Genomic DNA, 25,216 nt, shown 5'->3' with positions numbered 1-25,216 from the left:
TTATTAACCAGTAATAAAGTTATTAAAGATAAGATGGTGATACATCGAAGAGATAAGGTTATACCATTTATAATAAAAGCATAGTTAGTTCATCATGTTAACTGTGTAGTACATATTTCCTAGTGCTGCTAACAACGTCTTAAATCGATCAATATTTGAACTAAACAACATTTCTGTGGATCAGCTGAACAGCCAGAACAGTAGGTGGCGCTAAAAGCGACAGTCAGCGGTGTTTGAAATCCCAATGAAGGCGGAAAAGGAAGAACCGACCAACCACCAGCGGAACACACACATTAACCCGCTTCTCCATCGGACTGAGGCAGCTAACCAGCCCCGGAACCGACGGACATGAAGTGGTTACGGTTTTCGTTCCTCGCTTTGGGGTTTTTCTCGCTGTGCTGCGCCACAGCCGGTGACAGCAGCGGCGTGAAGAAGATGAAGATGCAGTTCGCTACGGGGCCACTTCTCAAGTTTCAGATTTGGTGAGCAAATGAGCGAAAATCTGGCGAGTCACGGCAAGCTAACGAGCTGAACTCGCCGGCTAACAACATCTCAGGTCGCCCGATAGGAGCTAGCTAAACGGCGTCTGTTGGCTAACAGGAGGCTGTTGGCTAACAGGAGACTATTAGCTAACAGGAGACTGTTAGCTAACAGGAGACTAACAGGACACTGTTAGCTAGCTGTATTAACATATCACGTTAAAAGGAGCAGTGCTCGTTTTTACCCAGTGTGAATATATTCTCTGACAGTCGTGGTTTTTAGCCATTTCGTCGAAAACATGGCTCCGCTTCCGCTGCCGACCATGCGACTTAATCTGAGCTAAATCCTCAGTCTCTGTCCACCTGTCAGGGTTCATTATTGTCTGTACTGTAAACACACATTTCACATCCAGCTAAAAGGCTCCTGTCGGTCTGCAGTTAGTTTATACAGCTTAGATAAACACATTTGTTTGTGGTTTGCTATTGTAACGACAGTTTGTGCTAATTAAATCCCCTTACACGCCGAGGTAATCCATTTAACTAAGCTTCAGTCGTTTATTTCTACGCGTAAGAAGCTGAATATATTAAATATGTCAAAGCTAATACGAACATAAGAGTATCTCTACTGTAATTTAGTAGTTAAGTCCTCATTGGGGAAGCCATTGGGTTATGCTAATTACTGTCACATGTCACATGATTTAGATGCAAGCAAGTATGACTAATGTAAATAAGACAACGAAACAGACATTTGCATTGTAAATAGTTTTTTCTCCTCTAAAGCAGACAGACAGGTGCATGTAGCACCATGGTACAAAAGTAGCATGCTGCTAACAGGAATTTCACACTGTCACTACTATATAACATCCAAGTGTATAGCTAGCATATGAATTTAAATTTGAAGCCTCAGTTTATCCTTTAGACCTAATGTTGTTTGGTTGTATTGCTGTGGCTACTCTGGTCAGTGTTTGTACTTGCAGCTGTACACTGTATTTCTAATGGTGTGCTTGGTTTCTAACAGCATTTCCTGAGGGTACAAGCGGGTGTTTGAGGAGTACACGCAGGCCTTGTACCAGCGGTATCCAGACATCCGTATTGAAGGGGAGAACTATCTTCCTATGCCCATCTATCGGTAAGATAGAGCACTTCGCTGCCATGTTATTATATCCAGCTTTATTATAACATCTTAAAACTGCCTGGGATTAGCTGGCAGTGTGGGTTTGTATTTGTTGCTTGATGAAAATACTTCTAAACCCAAAGTTTTGGTAAAGCTGTTTACTTGTATTACTTCAGATACCATCAGTTTGCAGATTTTGCAGAAAGTTAATTTGGGAAAATGTCAGTATGTCTACTTGAAATATATTCAGTTGCCAGTTTATTTGATAAAGCTAAGAGTAACACAGAAATAACTGCCAGTAACACAGGTAGCACTGGCCAGGGAAACTGTATTGGGATCGCAGGCTGAGTCTTGATGTGAGATTGGTCTGTGCTGTGGTCCCAGGAGATGTAGTCGTAAGGTGCTGTACCACTGAGACTGTCAGGTGCTCATCTGTTGAACTCTTAATAAACACACTAGAGATTAGCTCAATTTGAGGAAGGAGACAGAATCAAACTGTGGGCTTCTAAAATACAGCCTGTGTGTGTGTGTGTCTCGATCTCAGTCACTAAACTCGTCTGCTAACAGGACCTTGGTCATTCAGTAACGCATGTTAAGGTTTAAAACCAGCAATCAGAAAGCACACTCTGTGTTACAGGTTGATAAGTGTCACAGTGTTGAAGCTATGTCCCACTTTATTATTTTGAGTATTATGAATATATATTTTTCAAGTTTTTCCGCTAATAATAACTGTTTGTACACAAGGCAGCTGATGACACACTGATTTAAATTTCCTTTCACTGTTGTGCACAGTGAAGTTTAAAATGTCACTATTTTGGCACATTGTTAAACTACACATTTACAGTAACAAATGTCTCAGAATAAAATGTTTGTAATAATGTGTTAGATGTTAAGATTATTATTTTATTTTGTTTTTTATTTTTGATTCTTCAGTGACCTTTTGCTTTGCACATTCTTGACATTCTCTCCGTTAGCCTCCTGAGGTGGTCACCTGGAATGGTTTTCAAGATTTAAAAAGACTTTATTAATTCCCAGAGGGAAATTGTTGGAAAACAAAGGTCCCACTAAGTGCAAACCAGATGGGATTGTATGTCGCTGAGAAATACTCTGGTGTGCCCTGACTAAGTCACCAACAGTGTCACCAGCAAAGCCCCCCCCCCCCACTATCACACCTCCTCCACCATGCTTCACAGTGGGAACCACATATTCAGAAACTGTCCGTTCACCCTATCTATGTCTAACAAAGACAGCTGTTAGAACCAAGAATCTCAAATTTTGAGTTGTTAGACCAAAGGACAGTTTTTGGTTTGACTGACTTAATTTACTCAAGTAATGTTGAACTGTGTTTTCTCTTTACTTTGCCGAGTGTTGCTTGACATAATATGTATTTGTACAGTAGTTGTAGTAACACTAATAGGACTACTGACTTTGTTCCCATCATTCCTCAGCACAAGACAATTGATGGTATTAAGCAAAATAGGAAAGCAATAAATGTCACTAACTCTTGACAAGTGTGTGAACTGAAAACCATTCCAAGTGACTAGTTTGTGAATATGAGGAGAATCTAATGAGTGTGCCAGAGCTGAATGTTGCTCTATCTAAAATATAATAACATTTAAAACGCATTCTGGATGATTTAGCATATTTTTGTTGCATTTTCTATTTGTTCTGTCATAATTTCAATGTTTGGATGTGTAAAATATTAAAAATTAAGAACCACAGAAGGAGAAGGTGTGTCTAAATGTTAACTGGTAATGTCTTTATATATCTATAGTGTATCTCTTTGTGTTCCTTTTGTAGTCATTGTTTTCAAAGGCACTTTCTTGTTTTATTTCTTCAGACACATTGCTTCCTTCCTGTCTGTGTTCAAACTGCTTGTGATTGGGCTGGTTATTATCGGCAGGGACCCATTCGCCCTCTTTGGTATGCAAGCCCCAGGCATCTGGGAGTGGGGCCAAGGAAATAAGGTAAGGTTTCCAGGAACTGTAGGAGTCGTTAAAGTTCTGATACTATGGGAGAGCACCATAATTTTCATGCGTACCATTGTGTTAGAGGGTGGAGTCAGGATTGTCAGTATGCTGCAGCTAAGCATTTGTTCTGCAGGTAATCACCACAGATGTCACACAAGAGCAAGTCTTGAATACAAACATGGAGTAAAGTCAACTTCTGTCTCTGTTTCTGATACAGTTGTGTACATAAACACCGCAAAGCACAACTCTAACCCCTGGGATGTCATTAGCCGTTCATTCAGAGTCTTCAGGTTTTGTTAAGTATTGTTTGGCTTGGGTCTATTATCCCTAGGGCTACAGACACGCCAAAGGCTCAGAGGGAGAACGATGAACAACTTTTAACATATCTGCAAATAAAACTACTATTGTTGCATTTTAACAGAAAGCTGAGGCTAATGAAATGCAGTGTGAACTCTTGCAGTTAATTTGAGAATCGATTCAGTGAGTAACTTCTCATTTCTTGAACAACCATGTTAGAAGACTCATCCTGTGGTCATGCAAAAGATTTTAATCTGTTTCGGGAGGGTAAAAATCTAGGCACGAATCATAATTTTCACATGTGGCTTGGCCACGAGTCCAGACCTTAACACCATTGAGAATCTTTGTGATGTGCTGGAGAAGACTTTGAGCAGCGGTCCGACTCTCACATCATCAAAACAAAATCTTGGTGGAAAAATTAACATGCAACTCTGGACATGAATAAATGTTGTAACATTGCAGACGCTTATCGAAACGATGCTACAGTGAATGCGTGCTGTAATCAAAGCTTGAGGCGGTCCAATGAAATAATAGTGTGTGACCTTTATTTATTGATTTATTGATTGATTGATTGATTGATTGGATGGGTAGTGTATTTTGTGAAAGTCTCAGCACAACTCTGCCTATCCCTGACACACCAAACAAAAGCAAGTATGGTCACAGAAGAGACCTGCTTATAAGTGACCTTTTTTTTCTTTTCACACATTTATCAAAATGTAGACATTGGTCAAAATCTTTAAAAGAGAATATGTCCATTACTTGTCAAGCCCAAGTCATATGAGATTTTTCAAAGCCAATATCTAAATTTGAAACGGAATAAAAAACACATTTCTGGCACCGTTTGTCCAATGTTAACACGATAAACATAAATATATGAATAATATCTTGGAAAATATTTTGACTGTTAGTGGTATTAGTGTTGTGTTTTAGCTAAAATGTCCACAGCCTGTGGATCTCTGTCTTCATTGTTTAAGTGTTTTCTGTAAACTGCTCTTGTGATCCTTCAAATTAGATTTAAGAAAAACAGAACACAGTGGGGAAAACAGTTTTGTTGACAGCCTAACCTCAAATTTCTCGTGTGCTTCTTTCAGATTTATGCCTGCATGATGGTGTTCTTCTTCAGCAATATGATAGAAAACCAGCTAATGTCTACAGGAGCTTTTGAAATCACATTAAATGGTAAATCTATGTTTACAGCATGGGCTTATGGGCTGAATATTTTACTTATGTTGCAGCGTTTTCTTCAGCCTGTAGTGTCATTTCATATAATTACAAGGGGTCCTAATAATTATGTATCACATAATTCCTAACAGATTGAACCAGCAGTTGTAATATAAATACATACATACAAACTGCAGAGCTTGGCAGTTCATTGAACTTTGTGCTTGTGTAGATGTACCAGTGTGGTCAAAACTGGAGTCGGGTCACCTGCCCTCCATGCAGCAGCTTGTGCAAATCCTGGATAATGAGATGAAGATGAACGTTCATATGAACACAAGACCACACCACCACTCGTAACCCTACTTTTCAATTCCTGGCTGGAGCTAAAAGCCCCTCCCCCTCCATGTAAGTATAGTAATATTCGCAGCACTGTTTCCACCAAAGATTTTTTTTTTGCCAGTCTTTTATTTTGTGAATGTGTTTCCTCTGTAGGTTTGAGGTGGGGTTCTCACTGGGCTGTGAAGGGATGTTTATGAAGGTCTGCGCTGAAGGCAGGAAAACTGCTAGCACAGGCTGGATGCTCCCATCTCTTCACCATGCCCCTTCGAGACATCCTGCCCCTGACGCCAGAGTGGGATCCATGGCAACAGTGCCAGTCATTCAGTCGTATTCTTGTACTATTCATGTTACTGCAGATTTCATCTAGGTAACATTAGTGGAACCATAAGCAGAAATTTAACATTTGATTCTTGTAGACTTTAACTTCTTGCGTAAAATTGATGCGTGTGTATAAATAAATGTCATTTGTACCACTGAACCATATGTAGAATTTTAAGTTTATTGTTCTAAAAGTAGTTTAACCATGCAGGACAAAAACAACACTTAAATTTGTCATCACGGTTGTGAAAATAACATTTGGGAATCGTGTCTTCGTATGATTTCTGAATAATTTTTATATTTACGTAAATTAGAGGAAGCTAAGATGATTAATAAAACGTAACTATTTAACTGTGAAGCTGTGTGGCGTTTACTGACTGTGGGGTTGGGTGTCATTAATATGAGAGAAGACAATCTTCCTTTTAGAAGACACAGAAGTAGATAATATGCCAGCTCATCATTTACTATGCACAAAAGGGGGGTAAAGGCATAACCTTTGTGGCAGTTACTTGTGGAATCAATGTAATCAGAAATGTAATCACGTCTCCATCACTAGTGTGCATGTGCAGAACGAGCAAAGACTTGTTACAGAAAGCATTTGAAAACATCAAAGGCAGTCCTTGTAGCACTTTTGGATGAAGGCTCTATCGCTGTCGCTCATCGTCATGTGGGCACTCACTTCCACAAGCCTTTGGACAACAACTTGGAGGTGACGGGCCTGTTTGGTTTTAGGCAGCCAGTGATGGGAGGGTGTCATCAGGAACTGGTGAAGATGCTGAATGGCCAGGTGGATCCTAATCCTAGCTGCCAACACTAACAGCTCCTCTTTTAATACAGCTGTTGTCCCTGAAGGCTCATCTGTTATAGGTTCATCCTAAAAAGGTTATTTTTCATGTTAATTAAGCACGTGCTGTAACTCAAATTGATTTAGTCAAAATTTTGTCAGCATTTATTGTCCTGATTATAAGAGCTGCAGCTTGAGTGGAAGTTATGGTACAGTATACTATAAAACATATAAAACACACGAATGGTGCATTTAAAGTACAAATGTCTGAAGAAATATTAGTGAAAAGGAGACTGGCTTTATATTGCAGAATCACAACAATTGCTTAAATGCACATTTATTATTTCAGTTTGTAGTAATATGTTTTTTAAAAATATTAAACCTTTACCTGAATGCAAGTTCCCACACTGAACTTTGCCTGTTGCCCTTTTGCCAGGAAAGAGACAAACACTTGTTCCTTTCCCAGGACTCGGACCCCAACAATTTTGTTTAGGGACAGGAAGACGGGGTACAGGGGAGTGGGAGTGAGGCTCAGCTTGCTCCAGCACCAGCGGCGCACTCTTGCACCCAGCTCATCCAAACACTGACCACCTGATCTGTTTAAGGACAGCCTACAACGCGAACATACACACACAAATGCAAAGACACAATGCTGGATAACATGCTATACATTATATGAATACTATTACAGTTATTATTATGAGAATAAAAATGGTAGTATTAAAGCAATGAATATAAGCTTATTGCTTTGTACCATATGTTTCCATTGCTGTGATAACATGTTGACTTGCCATCAGACTGGAACACAGCTCTGATTGGTTGTTCAGGGGAATCGCTGTCATCATACACAATGCAGACTCTTCCATTTTCTTCAGTGACCACAACGACGACAGCCAGGAGGCCTGAGGGATAGCTGTTACCATGACGATAAGGATGGGAACATCCATTGCAGAGTACATGTTGTATTGCACATACAACCTAAAAAACTGTTATTTCTATTACACGTTACATTAAATAAATGTTGTATTGTCTTCATGGTGAAAATTTTGCTGAAAATCGTATTGCATCATGAAATTCAGTCAGAGTGGATACAAAACCTGAGCAGAGCCATCAGGGAACACGGTGAGAAATGTCATGCCATTGGAATAATATTTCTGTAGAAATACTGCCCCAGCCTGTGAACATGTAGGACAAGGTTAAAGGATGTTTAGTGCTGTTTTGCAGTGTGTTTACATGGGCTTGGGCATGGACACCATAAATCCATAACAGAAATCTTCCATTTAAGAGTGATGGTATTTAAAAAATATGACATTTGACATTTTAGTGTAATTTATATTATGTAGAATCAAACATTTCTGCAGTCTGACTTAATCTAGAAAGGTCAGGATATCAATCAATCAATTATAATCTTATTCTAAGATCTCTATCTTTGACCACTAAAGATTGTCTTTACAAGCGCCCCCACTTTATGGAAGTCCAATACAAAATCAACCTTTAATAATTATAGGTGTACACAATTAGTATTTTAATGTTTAAAATGATATGGTTTATATTTGCTATGAGTGATTTTTGCATTTACAGAGGCAACGTAGCCACAAGAGGGCAGTGTGCATGTATGTCTGTGTGTACATGTACACACTGACAGTTGAAAATACAATATTGACATCTACAGCAATCATTTCAGAACTTTACAGGACGTCTTAAACTGAACACCTTCTTGGTAAAATGAAGCAATTCAAAGTCTTTAGTGCTACAGTCATAGAAGAAAACAAGACAGTAATTTGTGGGTACCTGATGGTGACACAGGCCAAACTGACATGACGTGATAGGCTCACAAAAAGATACGGACTCCTGTGTCTCTTCATCTTCACTTTGTAAGCACTTCTCAGTTGTGCTACTAGGATCCGCTATCCAGCATCCTTTTTGTGGAGCACAAGAGAGTCGGAAGCTGAGGACCTTTGACACTGAGGCAACAAGAAATCAGCAAAGAACTGTATTAATCTCACAACACTATTTAGAATTTGTTGCCCTACATGCCAGTGGCACAACAGGCATAACTAACTAACTATTTAGGTCCAATACCAATAATACAAAGACATATTTGAAATCACCAGTTGCTGCTCACTGAACAGATACTCACAGGTTTCTGCCACAGGTAGCTGGATTGAATAATCGTTCTCAAGCACTCTCACTTCTGGTAATGTTCTGCAAACATGTAGAAATGTGCTTTTAATGTTAATACTATGCAGTTATAGTCATGATTATCTTACCACCTTAATTCTATTTGAGTGTGTATGTGACATTGTAAAATGCAAATTACTACCCAAATTCACTTGGTAAATCCAAGATAAACTTGGTGTAATCCTCCATCCCCTTGTCCCGGAAGAGCAGATCCTCCAACTCTGAAGCTGGCTTGTTTTCCAGTGGTGTTGGAGTACCGGCCTTCAGGTCATGTCTTCCCTCAAACAAACATCTCTGCTTCACAAGTATCTCACACAGTTGCTGCCATTGGGCACAACAGAAGAGTGGAGCTGTCTACAATGGACACAGAAGAGGATGACTGGTCAAGAGTGCATTCAATTCATGCGTGGACTTACTTATTTACTGCCTGCTGACTCACTTCACGGTCCTGTAGCCATGTTAGATCCAGTGAAGGTCTGGCCTGTTCTCCACAGTACTCACATTTCACTGGGTATTCCATAACAGGTAGGGACTAGACAGCAGATCGTTAATCGTTAAAAAATTAGCTAATCGGTAACACTAAGATTGTTTCTATAGATGGGGAATTACTAACAGCAGGTATAAATTAGATGTAGTACCTCTGGTAGAATGGTTGTTATGTTTAATCTATGGCTTTCAGACTCCCGATTGTACCTCAGAACTCCTGCAGCTCTGATACAAGGATGTGGACAGTCATTTGGTATCCTCTTACAAAGCAGAGATAAGTATACGAGTCAAATACAGTACACAAGTTATTATAATGTCAGATGGACAATACAGTTATTTATTTTCCACTACTGGAACCTACAGCCATGATTTGTCTTACATCGTCATTCAGGACGCACAGTGGCTCGTGCTCCAGTGTGGCAGCAGTGGCATCTAGTGGAGAAAAAAAGGTTTGCTGTAGCATTACTTAGAGAAATAAACACTGGCCTGAAGACATTAATGATTTAACGAGTCTTCTTTGCAGTAAACAGGGCAATTCATTGATGATTGTGTTTAATTAATGTTAATCGTGCTAAGAGCAGTCTCACAGGAAAATGTGTCCACCATCTTTCTGTCCTTCTGGCTGTACGGATTTTTGGTGTCTTTGTTTCAGGATGAAATAACAGCATTCACGGCAATGTCAATAATGCTAGATGAAAAAAACAACCTTAAATCACATTCTCTGTCAATCACAGGTACGGAAACAGTTCAAATTTGCTTACATTTTATTAACTGTAAAAACAAAAAGAGAAGAAGAAAATTGACACATTTATTGAGCATTTGAATAATATGTGTCATAATAAAACTACAAAATAAGATAATGTGCCTCACCTCAGGAGTAGCCAAGTATTCACAAATGGTTTACACCTGCTGGTGTTGTCAGTATCCTTGGAGATGAAAATATCTATCACAGCAATGTGTAAGCATAGTGTAACGTTACCTGATATTGGCTGCTGGCTGACTTGTTAGGAAACATACAAATACTATGCAACACAATTATAATGAACTGAATCATATTGTCAGAGTACTATGTGTACTCTGTGTATAATGTGTATTTTAGAACTTGTAACTGGATTTATTTTTGAATATGTCTTGATTATATTCTTTTAAGATGCAAATTATGTAATCTTTTTGTGTTTGTGCACTCAAACTTTTGCAAACAATGTAAAAGGCAAAAGATGTCCTGATGCAAAAATTAAAAATTAAAAAAAATAATAATCTTTTAGGTGAATATGGAGAAAAAAGATTCATTCAGTAGCTGTTGCTCATGAGTTTTGTGAGCAGGTTACTCAGTTGTCATGGAGCTGTAGTTGTTCAAATGTAATTTCCCTCCTGATAAGAGGAGAAGAGAGCGCTCTGTAATTACTGGCCGACCCATATGGAGGAGAAGTCAAGCAAAACAGAATAATGGTTAAAGAAAAATGTTACTGTATTCTTCACTACAGCTGTTATTCTGACTTGTTGTTTGGCGCATGTGACAGACTGTTAGCGACTGAGAAAAACAGAGAGACGAGTAAGAAGGAAAGAAATCAGGAGAGCATGGAACAGCTGACTCTCCAGGGAAAAAAGGTCCTTTTTATTTCTAACTGTTGCTCGCTTAATTTTTCATGCACAGGCAAAAGTTAAAAATCAAGCACTGGGTTTATAGCTTATTCTTAAGTCCTTGGCTTGTGTTATACTTTTGTCATCAGTCAAAAAACGAATCGCTGCTGCCGTGGTAACCTCACTGGTTTTGTGTAACCTTGAGTTCTGATTTTGTTTTGTTTTTTTCCTGGGAGCTATTTGCTGCCACTGTGTTGGCAAGGTATCCCAGTCTCACCGTGGAGCCCCAAGCCTGCAACAGCTCCTCCAACAACTTTATTTCAGTCATCTGGGAATCTAGAAGTTGTAGCAGTAGTTGTATCTGTACTTTTCTTCCAGTCCAAACTTCTGGGCCATAACGTCTCAGTTCAAGGGTTAATGTGGGTGTTGTAAATCTTAATATCTGGTATGAAATAAATACTTCAGGGCACATCACGCAGAACTGACATTTTTGACTTGAAGACAACAGTGAACTAGGACATCAGAGACTGATCAGCCTGAATCATCCCAGCTGTTCCGACCTTGATTAACTCAGGTGTAAGCGATAGCTGAAGTCTAATCTTATTGGCTGATTATCTGGTGACAGTGTGCTCAGTGTTAAAAGCTGTAATTCAGGCGCTTCGCCTCATGCTTTCAGCGTGTGTTTTCAGAATGGCAGTGGATGATGAATGGCATTGCAGATTACGGCGATCTATAGCAATTATATTGCTCTTGTTCTCGTTGGCCCAGAGTTTAACTTGTTTTAACTTGAACAGAACAGCTCAGCAGGGGAAGTTGGTTAATAATGCCCCAGTGTTGAAAGTAAGGACCGGACGCATTCTCCTTAATGGTAAAGAGCTTAGCTTTAAGTCCAGGTCTTCTGCTGCTAAAGCTAACAATGGATTGTCACATGTTGACTCAACTCAATCTGATGGACCAGGTAAGGTTTTGATGTCGTTGTGAGTTGCACACATGACATGGAAATAAATTGTATTCAAAAACTAATGGATGTTTTAACTAATTTGATCACCTTTACATCTGAAGAGATGTTGGGGCCTGTCTTACAGCTTGAGAATGCCTACGAAACGGCATGGAGGCGGTTGAACCCTATGCTGTACTGTGGTCAGAAAGAGATGAAGCTAAAAGCCATGGGACCAGGAGCTGCATACCTTCAGCTAGACATGGGTATTGACAACAGTTAAGCCAGTCTTCTCAAAAGATCTGTTTGAAGATCTAAGCACTTGACATGTCCATATTAAATTAATGTTCCCTCTTCACTCCCAGGCATTGGACATAACCTTCCTCTGATCCAGGTGCCTAATACTTGTGGCTACTCATTACGACGGCACTCACTGGGTCTCATTTTAGCAGTTCCCTATGACGGCTGCAACGTGATACATGAGGTAAGCTTGTGCAAACTTATGATGCAAAAAGCACATGTTAAGAGTCACTACAGCATTGGACCAATAACAAAAGGTGATGAATCCAAAGTGGGTTCATTACATATTGTATCTTTTTTTTTTTTTGGACAGCTAATTAAATAAGTTTGCTATATAGGCATATTTGACTAAATGGAGATTTGTGGTACTCCTAGGATGAAGTCAGCTTTTAGAAATGTTGGACTCATATTTGCTAGTAAGTATGTTAAGTTCTCTACTACATTTTCTGGTTTCAGAATGGATATTATGTGTTGCCAATGAACTGGATGAACATTCCAGTTAGACTTACTTGTCCCATGCTGCAAAGTCCCACTGCAACACCTGCTACAACTACTACTCGGCCCCCTCAGCCTAACACAACCACAGAAGCACCCCCTCAAACAAATCCACCTGCATATCCTGTCAAATATTATCCTTGGTATCCAAACTATGACTGGCAACAAGGACAAATTTTTGGTCCCTCCACAACTACTCCTCAGCCTGACACAACCACGGAAGCACCCCCTCAAACGAATCCACCTGTGTATCCTGTCAAATATTATCCTTGGTATCAAAGCTTTGGCTGGCCACAAGGACAAATTTTTGGTCCCTCCACAACTACTCCTCAGCCTGATACAACCACGGAAGCACCCCCTCAAACGAATCCACCTGCGTATCCTGTCAAATATTATCCTTGGTATCAAAGCTTTGACTGGCCACAAGGACAAATTTTTGGTCCCTCCACAACTACTCCTCAGCCTGATACAACCACGGAAGCACCCCCTCAAACAAATCCACCTGCATATCCTGTCAAATATTATCCTTGGTATCCAAACTATGACTGGCAACAAGGACAAATTTTTGGTCCCTCCACAACTACTCCTCAGCCTGATACAACCACGGAAGCACCCCCTCAAACAAATCCACCTGCATATCCTGTCAAATATTATCCTTGGTATCCAAACTATGACTGGCAACAAGGACAAATTTTTGGTCCCTCCACAACTACTCCTCAGCCTGATACAACCACGGAAGCACCCCCTCAAACAAATCCACCTGCATATCCTGTCAAATATTATCCTTGGTATCCAAGCTTTGGCTGGCCACATGGACAAATTTTTGGTCCCTCCACAACTACTCCTCAGCCTGATACAACCACGAAAGCACCCCCTCAAATGAATCCACCTGCATATCCTGTCCAATATTGTCCTTGGTGTCCAAGCTATGGCTGGCCACAAGGACAAATTTTTGGTCCCTCCACAACTACTCCTCAGCCTAACACAACCACGGAAGCACCCCCTCAAATGAATCCACCTGCATATCCTATCCCATATTATCCTTGGTACTCCCGCTATGGCTGGCCACGTGGACAGATTTTTAGTCGCTCCACAACTACTACTCCTCAGCCTGACACAACCATGGAAGCACCCCCTCAAATGAATCCGCCTGCATATCCTATTCCATATTATCCTTGGTATCATGGTTTTGGTTGGCCACATCATAGAGGCACTACTTTTGGTCGTTCAAGAACTACTTCTTCCACAACCACAGGAGCCCCCCCTCAAGTGAATCCCCCTGAAGATGTTTACTACAAACACCCATATTACTTTTGGCGACATTTGAAAAATCGACAATTTGATTAGAAAAACCTATCTAGACAAGGCTGAACTCTAAATGGTAAGTGGACTTATTTACATTGAATGAATTCAATTCTACAGAATTTTCTAACCAGTAATTTATTATTATTATTTTTTTTTTCAGGGGCTTGTATCTGGTGTTGCTGAGCACTGAATAAACATGCCATCATTAAAATGTTGTCTATCTCCTGCCAATCTGTAATGCATTTTATTTTCTTATGCTCTACGAGTGTAATGTGGGGGGGGGGTTATTTACAAAATGAGTGACTACACCTACGTAATTCTACCACCCTTTTTGCTTCAATGTACAAATGTCACATTTCAAACTAAAAGCTTCAGTAAAGTAATAACTTGGTGTATTGCACCTTAATTCCACACTATCTCTTCTGGGCTGCAAACTTACCTCAGGAGTCAGTCTGCCAAAAGTCAATGACATCTGTGTGCCCACTCTGTATTGCCAGATAAAAAATATAAACCTGATGGACTTCTGTTAAGTAAATGCCTCTAAAAGAAATGTAATGATCACAAATGTAATTTGGCCAAATGCATAATCCAAATTCTAGTTCTCATTTTGTTAAATTGCCTCATTCTGTGTGCTTTTTTGTTTTTTGTTTTTTTCTTAACATCTCAGTGATTTAAAATGAACTCTCTTGTACCCAAGGCCCCTCCTCTCATACTGCTCCAGTGGTCCTGCCAAAGGAAGACCAGATGGGAGCAACTAAATAAATGTGAAATGATATTGCAGAAACAAAGTTCTCCATCTTTTATGGAATAAATTGAAAAACTCCCTTTCTCAAAAAAAAAAAAAGTTCTATACTTAATAATGTGAATGTGATACTTGCTCCTATACACACAGCACATGCACCCCATTCTGTCTGTTCCTATATATTTCCACATGGTGCTCTCTCCTCTGGGCATGCCGTGATGACACACACTCCCTCATGCACACATATACACGTCACTGAAACTAAGCCACACGTGACAATAGGAAGACATGTAACTCGGGTCTCTTTGAAAGCCTGGATGGTTGTCTGCATTTTTTCCTCACTTAGAGCAAAAAATCCTAAAATCTCGATCTAACATGGAAAAAGCAGTTGTCCTCTGATGCAACACTGTTTTGTTTGGTTTTTTCCTTTCTTTTTTTTACATTTTATTTTGAGCATCTTAGGATCTGGTTGCATTTCTACAATGTAGGTGAGTTATGCACAGCATGTACTATGTATTAATTTTCTATTTTACTTCATATGTGATTTAGAATTTAATTGAATTTAGTATGGTAGACCAGGCCATTTCTGCGTTATATGGTTCATATCACTTGTATTTGTAAATGAACAACCTGAAAACAGAGTTAGAACAGTGTCCACAAAAGAGATATTTGAACAGTTTACTGATTAGGCTCATGTTGTATTAATTTGTTTTATCTGTATTACTACAGGAGACATAGAAATGAACGAGGTTAATCTGCAGCATTGAAGTGGTTGATTTCAGTAACATCTGTGTCCGACATCTGAATATCTTAAGTTTATCTTTGGCTGTATTAACTGCCAGAGCATTTAGCCCCTCCCCCAACTCTGACATTTGCTACACCTGCTCCACACGTTTTGTCTTCATGGAGGACTATGATATGGACATGGACATGGATGAGGAAGAGGATGAGGAGGTATTCACAAGAAAGCCCACAACAGGCCACTGGTGGCAGGACTGTGGAGTTGATGGCAACTCTGACATACAACAGCAGATAGGAGCAAGGGGCTGCATGGTAAACAGCCGCAGCTGGGCTGACGAGCTCCAGGATATTTTTGCACGACAGGCAGGAGACAGTGGACAGTGTTGCAGTGGAGGGCGAACCAGACTCTCCAGCATCTCTGTAAGTTTTTGTCTCATTCATTTTTAACTACACAAGCACCGAATTACTCCCTCTTGAATCCATTTGTACAGACAAATTTCACTACATCTCTTTTATCACAACAACCAGGAAACAAATAGGGACAACAACAACAACAAAAAAATAATAATAAAATGTGGAAATGTAAAAATCTAGATTAAAAGACAATTAAATGTATAGACAATGTAACACATAACAAGCATTTGCAGTCCTACACTATGTTGGATTTGGTTTCTATATACAGTATGTAGATGTAGTATAGTTAGTAATGTATCATCCCATGATACATGTGAAAGATGATTCAAAACATTATTTTGTTTAATCAGCCCACTGCTGACACTCTGACACAGCACTTTGGTAACTATGCATTTGTGTTTTTTATATGCACGTGTGGACACGAGCACCCTGTGTTTTCTTGTGTCTCTTACGGATCATCACACTCGAATCTGTCATGTGGAACGAGGCTGAAGCAAATTCCTTTAGGAGACAAAACAAACAGATATTGTGCAATTCAAAATTCATCACTCTGATTTGGGCCAATGAACAGATGCAGGCACCGTGTCAGTGTTGCTCAGAAGGGCTAACACTCATTGGGAGAGGTTGAACCATAGCTTCTTTAATGCATTTGTTTTCCATTGTTGCAATCTCATTTATCAGGCTATTTTTAGCCTGGCCTTTTAGCCCACCTCACTTACCTTGCTATGGTCCAATAATCTGTCTGTATTTCTATAAATCTATGATATCTGTTCCCTCTTATCAGGAGTCAGACTTCTAGATGCTGTTCTTTGTTCTGTTCCTTCAAATAAAGCAATCAAACATAGAGGAGAAACCAAGAGACAAACAGCAAGTGAGGAAGATGGAGGAACAGATTACATATCAGGAGAGCAGTGGCAGCACTGAGCAGCTCTGTATCTCCCATCCCTCGTCTGTCTCTCTACCTCCACTTCCGTCTCTTCCCACTCTTTCCTCTCCACAACGCCCACCCAACCCCTCCTCTCTCTGCTTTCTTCTCCCTCCCTCTCTTGCTCTCCTGCACAGAGCTGCAGTATATGACAGGGTCTCCTGGGTCTAGCTTCACTGCAGTATAGAGAAAGGCTCGCTGGCTGTTATAGTACGATGCACTGAAGGATGGTGCACCAGGAGAAACGCGTTTACCAGGTGTGTTAATTAATTTGTGTTTGCATATGGATGTGTGTAGCGTATGTAGCATTACGTTTACAGGACTCCATGACTAGTACCCATCATGGGTGTGTTGCTGTTGAATGAATCAGCTATACAGGATGGACAGGAGAGCGATTGTAAAGCTAGTGGGTATGTTTTACAACTTGATACTGTATATATGTGTATATATATATATATATATATATATATATATATATATATATATATATATATATATATATATATATACACACACACACACAGATGGGTAATGTTTAGCTGCTCATCTCTGGATAATGCATGTAGGAGGATGTGTTATTTTAAGTTCTTCATAAATTATAAATCTCTTTTACAGTGACCACAAGACGCAAGATGATGCCGTACCACATACTTTGTTATGTATAGGAGAATAAAAGGATAAAATAGACTGGGTGTCAATCCATGTGCGTAGACAGTTTCTTATTAAGGAGAACATCCGGTTGTCTCAAGTAGATCAGCAGAGGCGGTCAAATATGATTAATGCTCTTACATCACAGCTTCGTGTAATGATGCGTCACAAAAAAAGAGAGGGTGTGTGCATGTTGGAACAGTTTTGAAGTTATTTACAGAAAGAGACTGCTGACAGGTAAGGGTGTTATTTAGCGGTTGTAAGCAGCTTTAGAACATGTGGGCATTTGGCCATCACCTAAAAATATTTTCCTATGGAGCCATAATAGAAACGGTGCCCATTTGGTATTTCTCAGCACTGAGAAAAAATGTAGAATTTCAAAAACCAATGCAGCTCAAATACTTGGAAAAAGAAATCAGATCAGGGTAAGCAGAGTGGAAGCTGAGATGATGATTCAGGGAAAGATGGGAACTGAAGACGTAGGAGGAGAAGAAGAGGAAGAGCCGATGGAAAAGGATTAAAATTAAATCAGGGCAGTGAAACTCAGATGTTGAGAAACATTGTGAAAACATTATTCCTGGAGATAAACTTGAGGAGAGCTGAGCAAATGTCAAATGTAAAGAGCCATATTTGGGTAATTAGTACAGAGTGACTTGGCATTTTGAATCATCAGCTTGAGCTGGAAAGGACAGAATTTGTAAACCCTTTACTGAAAACATTAGCTGCTGTCTTGATAATGAAATGTCAGAGAAGAAATGAGAAAATGATTGATATTGGTGAATTACAACAAATGTAGTCGTTTAGTTACTCATTCCCAAAGACCCTAAGGGTTAATTGATTGGTGTGTTTGGTTAACAATAGGAAGCGAAGTGGCAGGATAGTGTAGTAGGGGGTCTTAGGCAAGACCTCCTTATGCTTATCCTGCCCTTGTTGTCCTGTACCCTGTAAGTCGCTTTGGATAATGTAAAAGTGTCACATTTACAAAAATGAACAAATACTTACAACAGTAATAGATTACATGGTCATTTTTTATGTTTAGACCTGCAAAGAGAAAACAAACAAACAAACAAACAAACATGCTGTATACATTTAAACAGGGTGTTATGAGACCTGAAGATATGCCAGATTTATTCATCCCAACATTTTCTATACCAGCCCCTGCTGTTGGCCTATAGTCTGTAATGACTGAGTCTTTATAGAGCCCAAAGATAGATCATGTTGATGTGTGAGAGGCAGTCAACATCCTTCCTTACATAATCCATACACTACATGTTCTTTGTCCTTTCTCATGTTTTAATTTGATCCTTTTCTATTGTCGGTACCACCAGAGTATTTATAGCTCTAATTTAAATATCAGTCTGCACAGTTTGTGTCCTACTTGATCAATCGAGCAGAGATGACAGTGGAGGAGCAGCACTTTTACTAATACCGTTCTTATCCATGCATTTTTCTGTGTTTCTCGCAGGCCCAGAGGAACGAGAGAGAGTCCATCAGGCAGAGACTTGCCCTTGGCAGTTTCTATGACGACGAGCCAGTCATCTACACCAGCTGCAGTAAAAACGGCCCGTCCTCCCGGTGGGTTTGAATCGAGTGTGTGTGTGGATATGAGCGTGTCATCGTTTGATCAATGTAGGCTTTTGAAGCCTCGTACCAACATGTTTGTTTTAGCTGCAGACAGCTGGCCCGTTGGATCTACTGCTGTTTTCTAGATTCTATTCTGGGAAGATTGGCAGTCAAACAGCATCATAATCATACCTAGACCCAGTTAATTATTGATTATCTAATAACATTATTAATCTATGTTAAGCATGAAATTATGTTTAGAACTTGATTGTAGGTTTGTAGACTGAACGTGCTGCTTATGTTATGAACCTCCTTATTCACACTACATGAGTGTATTAGTGATTTCTAGATTCCCATTATAGGCAGTGCTTATGTCAGTCTAGCTGTCTTTGAAACAACTTTGAAATGAAACAATGAAATAGCACATATCTACAAATGATTTAGAAATTTTCAAGATAAAGTAAAATATTATGTGTTGGTGTTTGAACTAGGGAGATTTTATTAGGCATCTTCTTACAAATAAAAGACAGAAAACCCCAGTGGGTTATTTGTACAAAAAAAAAAAAAAAAAAAACAGTCACAAAGCAATAAACGTGTTTTTTAGCTCTTAAATGTTTTCACAGGACAGTGATGTAGTGTTTGACTAGTTGCCTGATTCTCAGTCCAGTAGAGAGAGCTGTTCAGTACCAAACTCCCGAACAACAGAGTTACAAGAACAAGAAGAGCCATAAACTTAAAACACACAAATGCAAAAGACAAAACCCCGTCTGAGGCCATTGTTGGTTTCTGTGTATTGTAAATGACAGTAAATGACAGTAAATGACAGTGGGTTGTTTGAAGAAACAGTGAGTCATGGATCAGAGAGTAGCAACAGAGTGCAATAAGATGGGTCAAGTAAATAATTAAGAATTATCATGTGTCTACAATGGATTTTGGAAACTAACAGAGGAAGAGAATGTGTGAGTCATTAAACTGACAGGCATGCCAAAAAGAAAGTGAAAGGTTTCCCGGAAAGCCACATACATTTTTTACAGTCAGTCCAAGGGAATTGACATCGACCTGAACAATAACTACTTTACAGCCGCAGTAGAACAAAGAACAACAAGAGCGTGAAAAGAATAGGCAAAGGGGACCTCTGTTGTGTGTTGTTTTGCTGTGAGAGAAACTCAGAACATACTTCTCATAGGATATATATAGGCGTGACGTGTCCGATGCTGGAAATAGCTATCTCCACTGAAAAATGTTAGAAAATGTGAAATATATTTTTCAAATATTTGTATATGTTTGTTAAATTCCAATATAATTCAGAATTTTATGATGTGTGTGTGTGTGTGTGTGTGTGTGTGTGCATTAGTCTTCCTGTGATTTAATGTTAATAATTTGTGCACTAACCTGTACACTGTACAGGTAATTTTCCCTTAATGAAACTGACATTTCATGTTTGTTTTAGACACAATTGAACAAGTTGTATTACATCAGACATAGGATCAACCAAAGGCAACATAACTTTACTTTCATTACATGACACCTTTGACCTGTAGTAACTTTCTGTGACTTTGCCTTTTTCGTCAGAGGTGGCGTTTATATTAAATACAGTGCCTCCCCCCCTCCGTAGGAAAGGAAATGCAGTCTGTCTGTGGTCCACATGAAAGAAGAAGTGATGCTCGTAATGAGTCAGGAGCTGTGATTGGTGGATATAGAGCCACGTGACCTCCAGTGGAGACAGAGGTGCACGCTCTGGGCTTTGGTTCAGAGTGGAAATTCCAGACCCATTTGTCCATTTTGTGTGTTGTGATGCAAGTTATTGTTCTCATCCCCGTGTCGGGGGAGGTCACTTGTGTTGTTAATATAATAAAGTGGAATTCAGTGAATGGTGTTTTGAGCTCCTGGAAAGGTTGAGGTTGAGGTTTCAATGCGAAACTACCGGGGAGGGCCTTGTGATTGTAATTTTAGCTGTTACATTAAAGCTTTCAGTTGCTTTTGTTCCTGTGTGAACATGTCGTCATTAAACATGCAACTCTGAAACATCCAGGTAATCGTCTGCTACAACAACCGACTGGCCTCTACTTGGAAAGTCTTTCCAACGATTTTAGACCCTTGCTGCAGTGATTTGCTCTCTTTAAACCTAGAGCATTAGTGAGATCAGGTTGGGCCATTTCTTCATGTTGGGGAAATGAGTTGCAGGATAGCTGCTAATTTAAAGAGACTGGGATGGGTTGAGGTCAGAGTTGCTTCCAGGCCAGGCAACTTTTTTACATCAGCTCTGGATGAGTGAAGAGTGTTTCTTTACAGACCTCATTTATGTTGAAACAGGAAAAGGTGTGAACGTTTCCCTTAACTGAAACAAAGGGACTTAACCCTAGACCGGAAAAAACACCAAGGGACTTATCTTACTAAGAAGCAAGTTTGCCATCCGTGTCATAATTCCCATGAACATTTTTATGTGCTGGAGTGTATCAGTGCATCGGTAAGGAAAATACTGCCGAAAAATCCAGCTTATGCCCCACTGGAATAGGGCACATGACGTGCAGTGCAGTACAGTGAGCCACCAAACTTTCTGATAATACTTTTGGTTTTTAGAGGAAATTACAGTAAGCATCCAAATTAAAATAAATGCTTGTTGACGCTCACTTTATGATTCTAAAATACTTATATACTGCTCTCACAATTGAATGTGCACAATTACAATGCAAATTACAAAATGCCTTTTAGGATCAACTTTCCGGGAATGAATATAGAGGCCTAAGTTCTGCATGTTGTGGCTTTTTTCATTTAAAAATGCTGTTTGTTTTTGTGTGAGTTCCCTTTTTTTTTTTACCCATACAGTAGGTTTCACTATGACTAAAAATTGTTTTTCAGTGTCTGGTGTTCCTTACTCTTCGTGTCTTTCTTTGCAGGCTCCAGAGTGGTGTGAACCTGCAGGTGTGTTTTGTTAATGACAGCAGCAGTGACAAAGACAGTGATGCTGAGGACAGCAGGACAGAGACTAGTCTGGACACACCGTTGTCTCCTGTGGTATGCACAGCTTAAATATATTATCTCTGTTTTTTTGCATATGTTGTTCCACTACTCTCATCCCTCTTTGTAATAACAACTGAGAACATCATGGCTGTGATATCATTTCCACATGTTGCAGAGCAAGCAAAGTTCCTCGTTATCTGACCGGGACACGGCAGAGGAGGACTCCGACCCGCTAGATGACTGCAGCGGGTTCTGGCGGGTGCAGCGGAGACTGCAGGAGGAGGCCCGTGTGGCATTGGCTCTAGCTCGACCCATGGCCCGCATGCAGGTGGAGGTGGAGAGGCAAATCCAACTACACAGACGTTCACCTGTGGCTGACTTGGTTAGTCAGTGAGAGACAGCTCTGAGGACATGTATATGTGTGTGTGTGTGTGTATTTGTGGAGCTCTTAATTACTTGAATAAGTACATTATGTGTGTGGGACTAAGAGAAACCCCCTTTGCAAGTTAACAAAAGAGCACAAAAAGTTTTCTACAGTTGATGAATGAGGGGCATTTGCAAATGCAGATGGATACAAAGATCAAGATGTCTTGTTGATTAAGTTGATCAGTACTGAATAATGTTTTAGTATTTATTCATTCAACCTGAGTTTTGCAGTAATCATACCCGTGTGTGTTTATATACTCAGCTTCCTCATCTGCCTCACATCAGTGAGGGTTTGATGAAGAGAAATCTGAGGCAAGGTGACATGAGGGACATGAGTCTTGGACAGCTACAAGTCATCACGAATGACTTACACTCACAGATTCAGAGTAAGTAGAACAGATACAAGGACAAACACACATATGTGTCATCGATAAACCCATTACACCTCCTATACATACGGCAGCATTGTACTAGCCACCAATTACAATGGCATGGTTGTTAGCAGATGAAAAACATTTTTCTTCACTAGGTCCAATTTTAAGAAATGAGAAAATAACAGCATTGATTTGAACTTCTTCACACTCTTTTTGAAATTTTGCATTTGATTGACCTTGTTGGGAAATTACCACAAGTTTTTTACCTAAAGTTACTCTCTAAGCTTCTTGGATGTTGATTCTTACTCATATTCTTCAGTCCCTATTCAGAAATATTTAAGGAAGAAGGTTCATGTACATTTTATTGTATCTAATTGGGGAATTGCTTTTTTCTATCTTACACAGGTTTGAACGAGGAGCTGGTGCAGTTGCTGCTAATGAGGGATGAGCTGCATGTGGAGCAGGACGCCATGCTGGTGGACATAGAGGACCTCACCAGGTAAAGTTACAACCTTTGTCTGTTCTTCTATCTGTCATACGTGTCTTATTCTCTATAGCTGTATTTTGTACATTACTGTATAAACTGTGCTGACTCCAATAACCTTTGTTGTGACAGGCACGCTCACAGCCATCAGCGACACCAGGCGGAGAAAGCTGTCTCTAAGTAAACACCCTGGCTACACTTGTGTCCATCTGCACGCCATTCAACCACTCCATGGACTGTCACCAGTGTTATTAAGGAAACTCCATCTGTGCTGACTGTTTCAGGAGAGCCGACTACACCATATAGTATTTATACACACACTGCATCATAGGATGTTGTCTGACGACAGTCACTTGGAGCTGAGTGTTCACTGCTTACAGTGCGGACTCAGTTGAGTTTGTGTTGTATTATCACTTCCACTCAGGTTGAGTAATCATAGCATATTTCACAAGATAAGGGAAAACCTCTTCACTTAACACTATCTCTAAACCTTATTAGCCTCTTTATCATTTTGCACGGGAACACTCATGTATGTTAATGGTGGATCAGAGGGGAGAGCTACACACCTTTTTTTCACTTGTCTTCAAAAGGAAATTGACTTCTAGTGGCCAAACCTAACTGAACAGAAGATCAGTTAGCTTTGTCTCTCTGCACACTAGTCTGCTCACTCGTTCAATCTTTCGTTCACTAAAAGCACCGTGTTATCTCTGTCTAACACTGCGATTTACTATTAAACATCTACTGCCTGGGCTGCTGCAATAGAAAATGATGAACAGTCTGTATCTGTGCTGATTTGCGGCTTAGTGTCACAGTAATGTTTTAATGCTGCTGCAGCAGCCTCACATAAAATCTTGTAAAGATGACTGAGACACAAAATTGGAAAGTTTCCACCTGCTTTCATTTCACTTAGAGCTACGGTATATGGGACATTTTGAAGTACATGTATGTTAATTAGAGAAATTAGATTTAGTCAGACGTGCTGTGCTCAAAACTATAGATAAAATGAGGGTATATGGGTTCAAAAATATTTTGGTTTTCAAGTTGGAAAAACAAAAACTGGAGGCAGGTTGACATGAAAAGCCTCTAAATAAAAATATGCAAAGTGATTTTGGTTATGCTCCATTTACTAATGTTAAAAAAGACATAAACATGAAAGACGTTAAATATATTTTATCAGTTTACAACATGTATGAACATAATGTATGTAAAAGTTAAAAGATACTTTATTAAAAGGAGGAAGAATATGTCTTCTCGTCTGGCTGTGATGAAGTGTTTTAAGAATGTCACTGAGCACACGTTTCTTTTTCATTGTTTGCTTTGTTGATAAATGTACTGTATAATGAGTGCAAATAATAATTATAATAAAAATAAAAGCTTGAAGGGTGTGAATTTGGTCCAAATTTCAGTGAATTTCACACCTTATTTGCATCGATTTTCAAACTAAATGTGTGGGTTAGCATTAACTGTAAAACTACGCAAAAGAAACATGTGAACATTGTTTCATCATCATCATCATCACTCAGCATGGGGAAGCAAACAGGCTCGGTCGAGTCGAGTTTCACACTTGTGTTGACACTTATGTAAGAGGGTTTTTTGCAGCATTGAAACAAGCAAGAGGGGACCAACTCTCACAGGAGGGGCAGAACTAGCGCTCGTTTACACTTTTAGAATACTATTATTATTAAAAGTCACCAAAACTAAAGGTAAAATGAAAAAAAACCTAAAAAAAAATGAAAATGTTCTAAATGAAACAAATATTTCATCATATATTTTACACAAACTGTAATTTTAACACAAGAGACTTGGCTCTAAAATGTATAAATGGCATTGGTAACACTAATAAAAGTGTTTGTCTACAAAAGTTTGTAGATTTTAAAAAATAAAGAAAGAAATCTTTAGGAATGTGTTATCATTAAAAGTCACACTCGCTAACAGGTGGGCAAATTAAAATGTTTATATTTTATTTAGATTTTTTTTTATAATTAAAAAAAGGTTTGTCTGGTGCATACTGTAAATATGATTAAATGTTTCTGTTTGTCATCAATGAGGCACTGAACACCTTGGGAATAAGTATCACATCATACTTTCACTCTGTCCTCTGTGGAAATGTCAACAATGAACAGTCAGCGTGAACCTCCACCGTAACACAGATGTATAGGTCATTTACTTACTGGTGTCAATGTTAAATGTT

The 25,216-nt window shown here is 39.4% G+C and overlaps 4 protein-coding genes across 5 annotated transcripts; 3 read left to right on the top strand and 1 right to left on the bottom strand.

Annotated features, from left to right (window-relative positions):
• The first annotated feature begins 272 nt into the window (after positions 1-272).
• selenot1a (selenoprotein T, 1a) lies at positions 273-6,036 on the top strand. Its single transcript, XM_026375427.1, has 6 exons — positions 273-482; positions 1,498-1,608; positions 3,434-3,560; positions 4,952-5,039; positions 5,254-5,426; positions 5,514-6,036. The coding sequence occupies exons 1-5, from the start codon at positions 349-351 to the stop codon at positions 5,376-5,378; spliced, it is 585 nt and encodes a 194-aa protein (XP_026231212.1). The 5' UTR covers positions 273-348; the 3' UTR covers positions 5,379-5,426; positions 5,514-6,036.
• Positions 6,037-6,150: 114 nt separating this feature from the next.
• LOC113172455 (glutamate-rich protein 6) lies at positions 6,151-10,133 on the bottom strand. Its single transcript, XM_026375426.1, has 12 exons — positions 10,000-10,133; positions 9,717-9,817; positions 9,509-9,561; positions 9,282-9,389; positions 9,083-9,175; positions 8,786-8,997; positions 8,603-8,667; positions 8,254-8,426; positions 7,555-7,637; positions 7,217-7,375; positions 6,851-7,073; positions 6,151-6,552 (listed from the first exon to the last, which is right to left on the bottom strand). Exons 2-12 carry the CDS (start codon positions 9,733-9,735, stop codon positions 6,286-6,288), a joined length of 1,455 nt encoding a protein of 484 aa, XP_026231211.1. The 5' UTR covers positions 9,736-9,817; positions 10,000-10,133; the 3' UTR covers positions 6,151-6,285.
• Positions 10,134-11,366: 1,233 nt separating this feature from the next.
• LOC113171459 (mucin-2-like) lies at positions 11,367-14,089 on the top strand. Of its 2 annotated transcripts, none has more exons than XM_026373819.2 (5): positions 11,367-11,668; positions 11,773-11,925; positions 12,013-12,131; positions 12,404-13,823; positions 13,908-14,089. In XM_026373819.2, exons 1-4 carry the CDS (start codon positions 11,377-11,379, stop codon positions 13,787-13,789), a joined length of 1,950 nt encoding a protein of 649 aa, XP_026229604.1. In that variant the 5' UTR covers positions 11,367-11,376; the 3' UTR covers positions 13,790-13,823; positions 13,908-14,089. The 2 variants fall into 2 exon arrangements, with proteins under 2 accessions (XP_026229604.1, XP_026229605.1); XM_026373820.2 differs by having other exon boundaries at positions 11,368-11,668; positions 11,773-11,913; positions 13,908-14,088.
• A 2,600-nt stretch (positions 14,090-16,689) lies between these two features.
• On the top strand, positions 16,690-24,405 carry LOC113171360 (schwannomin-interacting protein 1-like). The gene is made up of 7 exons (XM_026373660.1): positions 16,690-16,826; positions 18,683-18,792; positions 21,678-21,795; positions 21,917-22,123; positions 22,430-22,553; positions 22,947-23,040; positions 23,158-24,405. The coding sequence occupies exons 1-7, from the start codon at positions 16,797-16,799 to the stop codon at positions 23,207-23,209; spliced, it is 735 nt and encodes a 244-aa protein (XP_026229445.1). The 5' UTR covers positions 16,690-16,796; the 3' UTR covers positions 23,210-24,405.
• The last annotated feature ends 811 nt before the right edge of the window (positions 24,406-25,216 follow it).

This window comes from Anabas testudineus, chromosome 17, assembly GCF_900324465.2.
Source record: "Anabas testudineus chromosome 17, fAnaTes1.2, whole genome shotgun sequence".
Taxonomy (NCBI): domain Eukaryota; kingdom Metazoa; phylum Chordata; class Actinopteri; order Anabantiformes; family Anabantidae; genus Anabas; species Anabas testudineus.
This window is presented reverse-complemented; position numbering and strand designations above follow the sequence as displayed.

Bases quoted from the DNA above. Each gene is read 5' to 3' on its own strand.
- LOC113172455 (XM_026375426.1), bottom strand. The intron at 8,427-8,602 runs GTGAGTATCTGT...TTGTTGCCTCAG, and splicing joins GCTACCTGTGGCAGAAACCT to TGTCAAAGGTCCTCAGCTTC. The intron at 7,376-7,554 runs GTATCCACTCTG...TCATGGTAACAG, and splicing joins GATGGCTCTGCTCAGGTTTT to CTATCCCTCAGGCCTCCTGG.
- LOC113171459 (XM_026373819.2), top strand. From the start codon at position 11,377: ATGCTTTCAGCGTGTGTTTTCAGAATGGCAGTGGATGATGAATGGCAT. The intron at 11,669-11,772 runs GTAAGGTTTTGA...TTACATCTGAAG, and splicing joins AACTCAATCTGATGGACCAG to AGATGTTGGGGCCTGTCTTA. The intron at 12,132-12,403 runs GTAAGCTTGTGC...TTCTGGTTTCAG, and splicing joins GCTGCAACGTGATACATGAG to AATGGATATTATGTGTTGCC.
- LOC113171360 (XM_026373660.1), top strand. From the start codon at position 16,797: ATGGTGCACCAGGAGAAACGCGTTTACCAG. The intron at 21,796-21,916 runs GTATGCACAGCT...CACATGTTGCAG, and splicing joins ACACACCGTTGTCTCCTGTG to AGCAAGCAAAGTTCCTCGTT. The intron at 23,041-23,157 runs GTAAAGTTACAA...TTGTTGTGACAG, and splicing joins GACATAGAGGACCTCACCAG to GCACGCTCACAGCCATCAGC.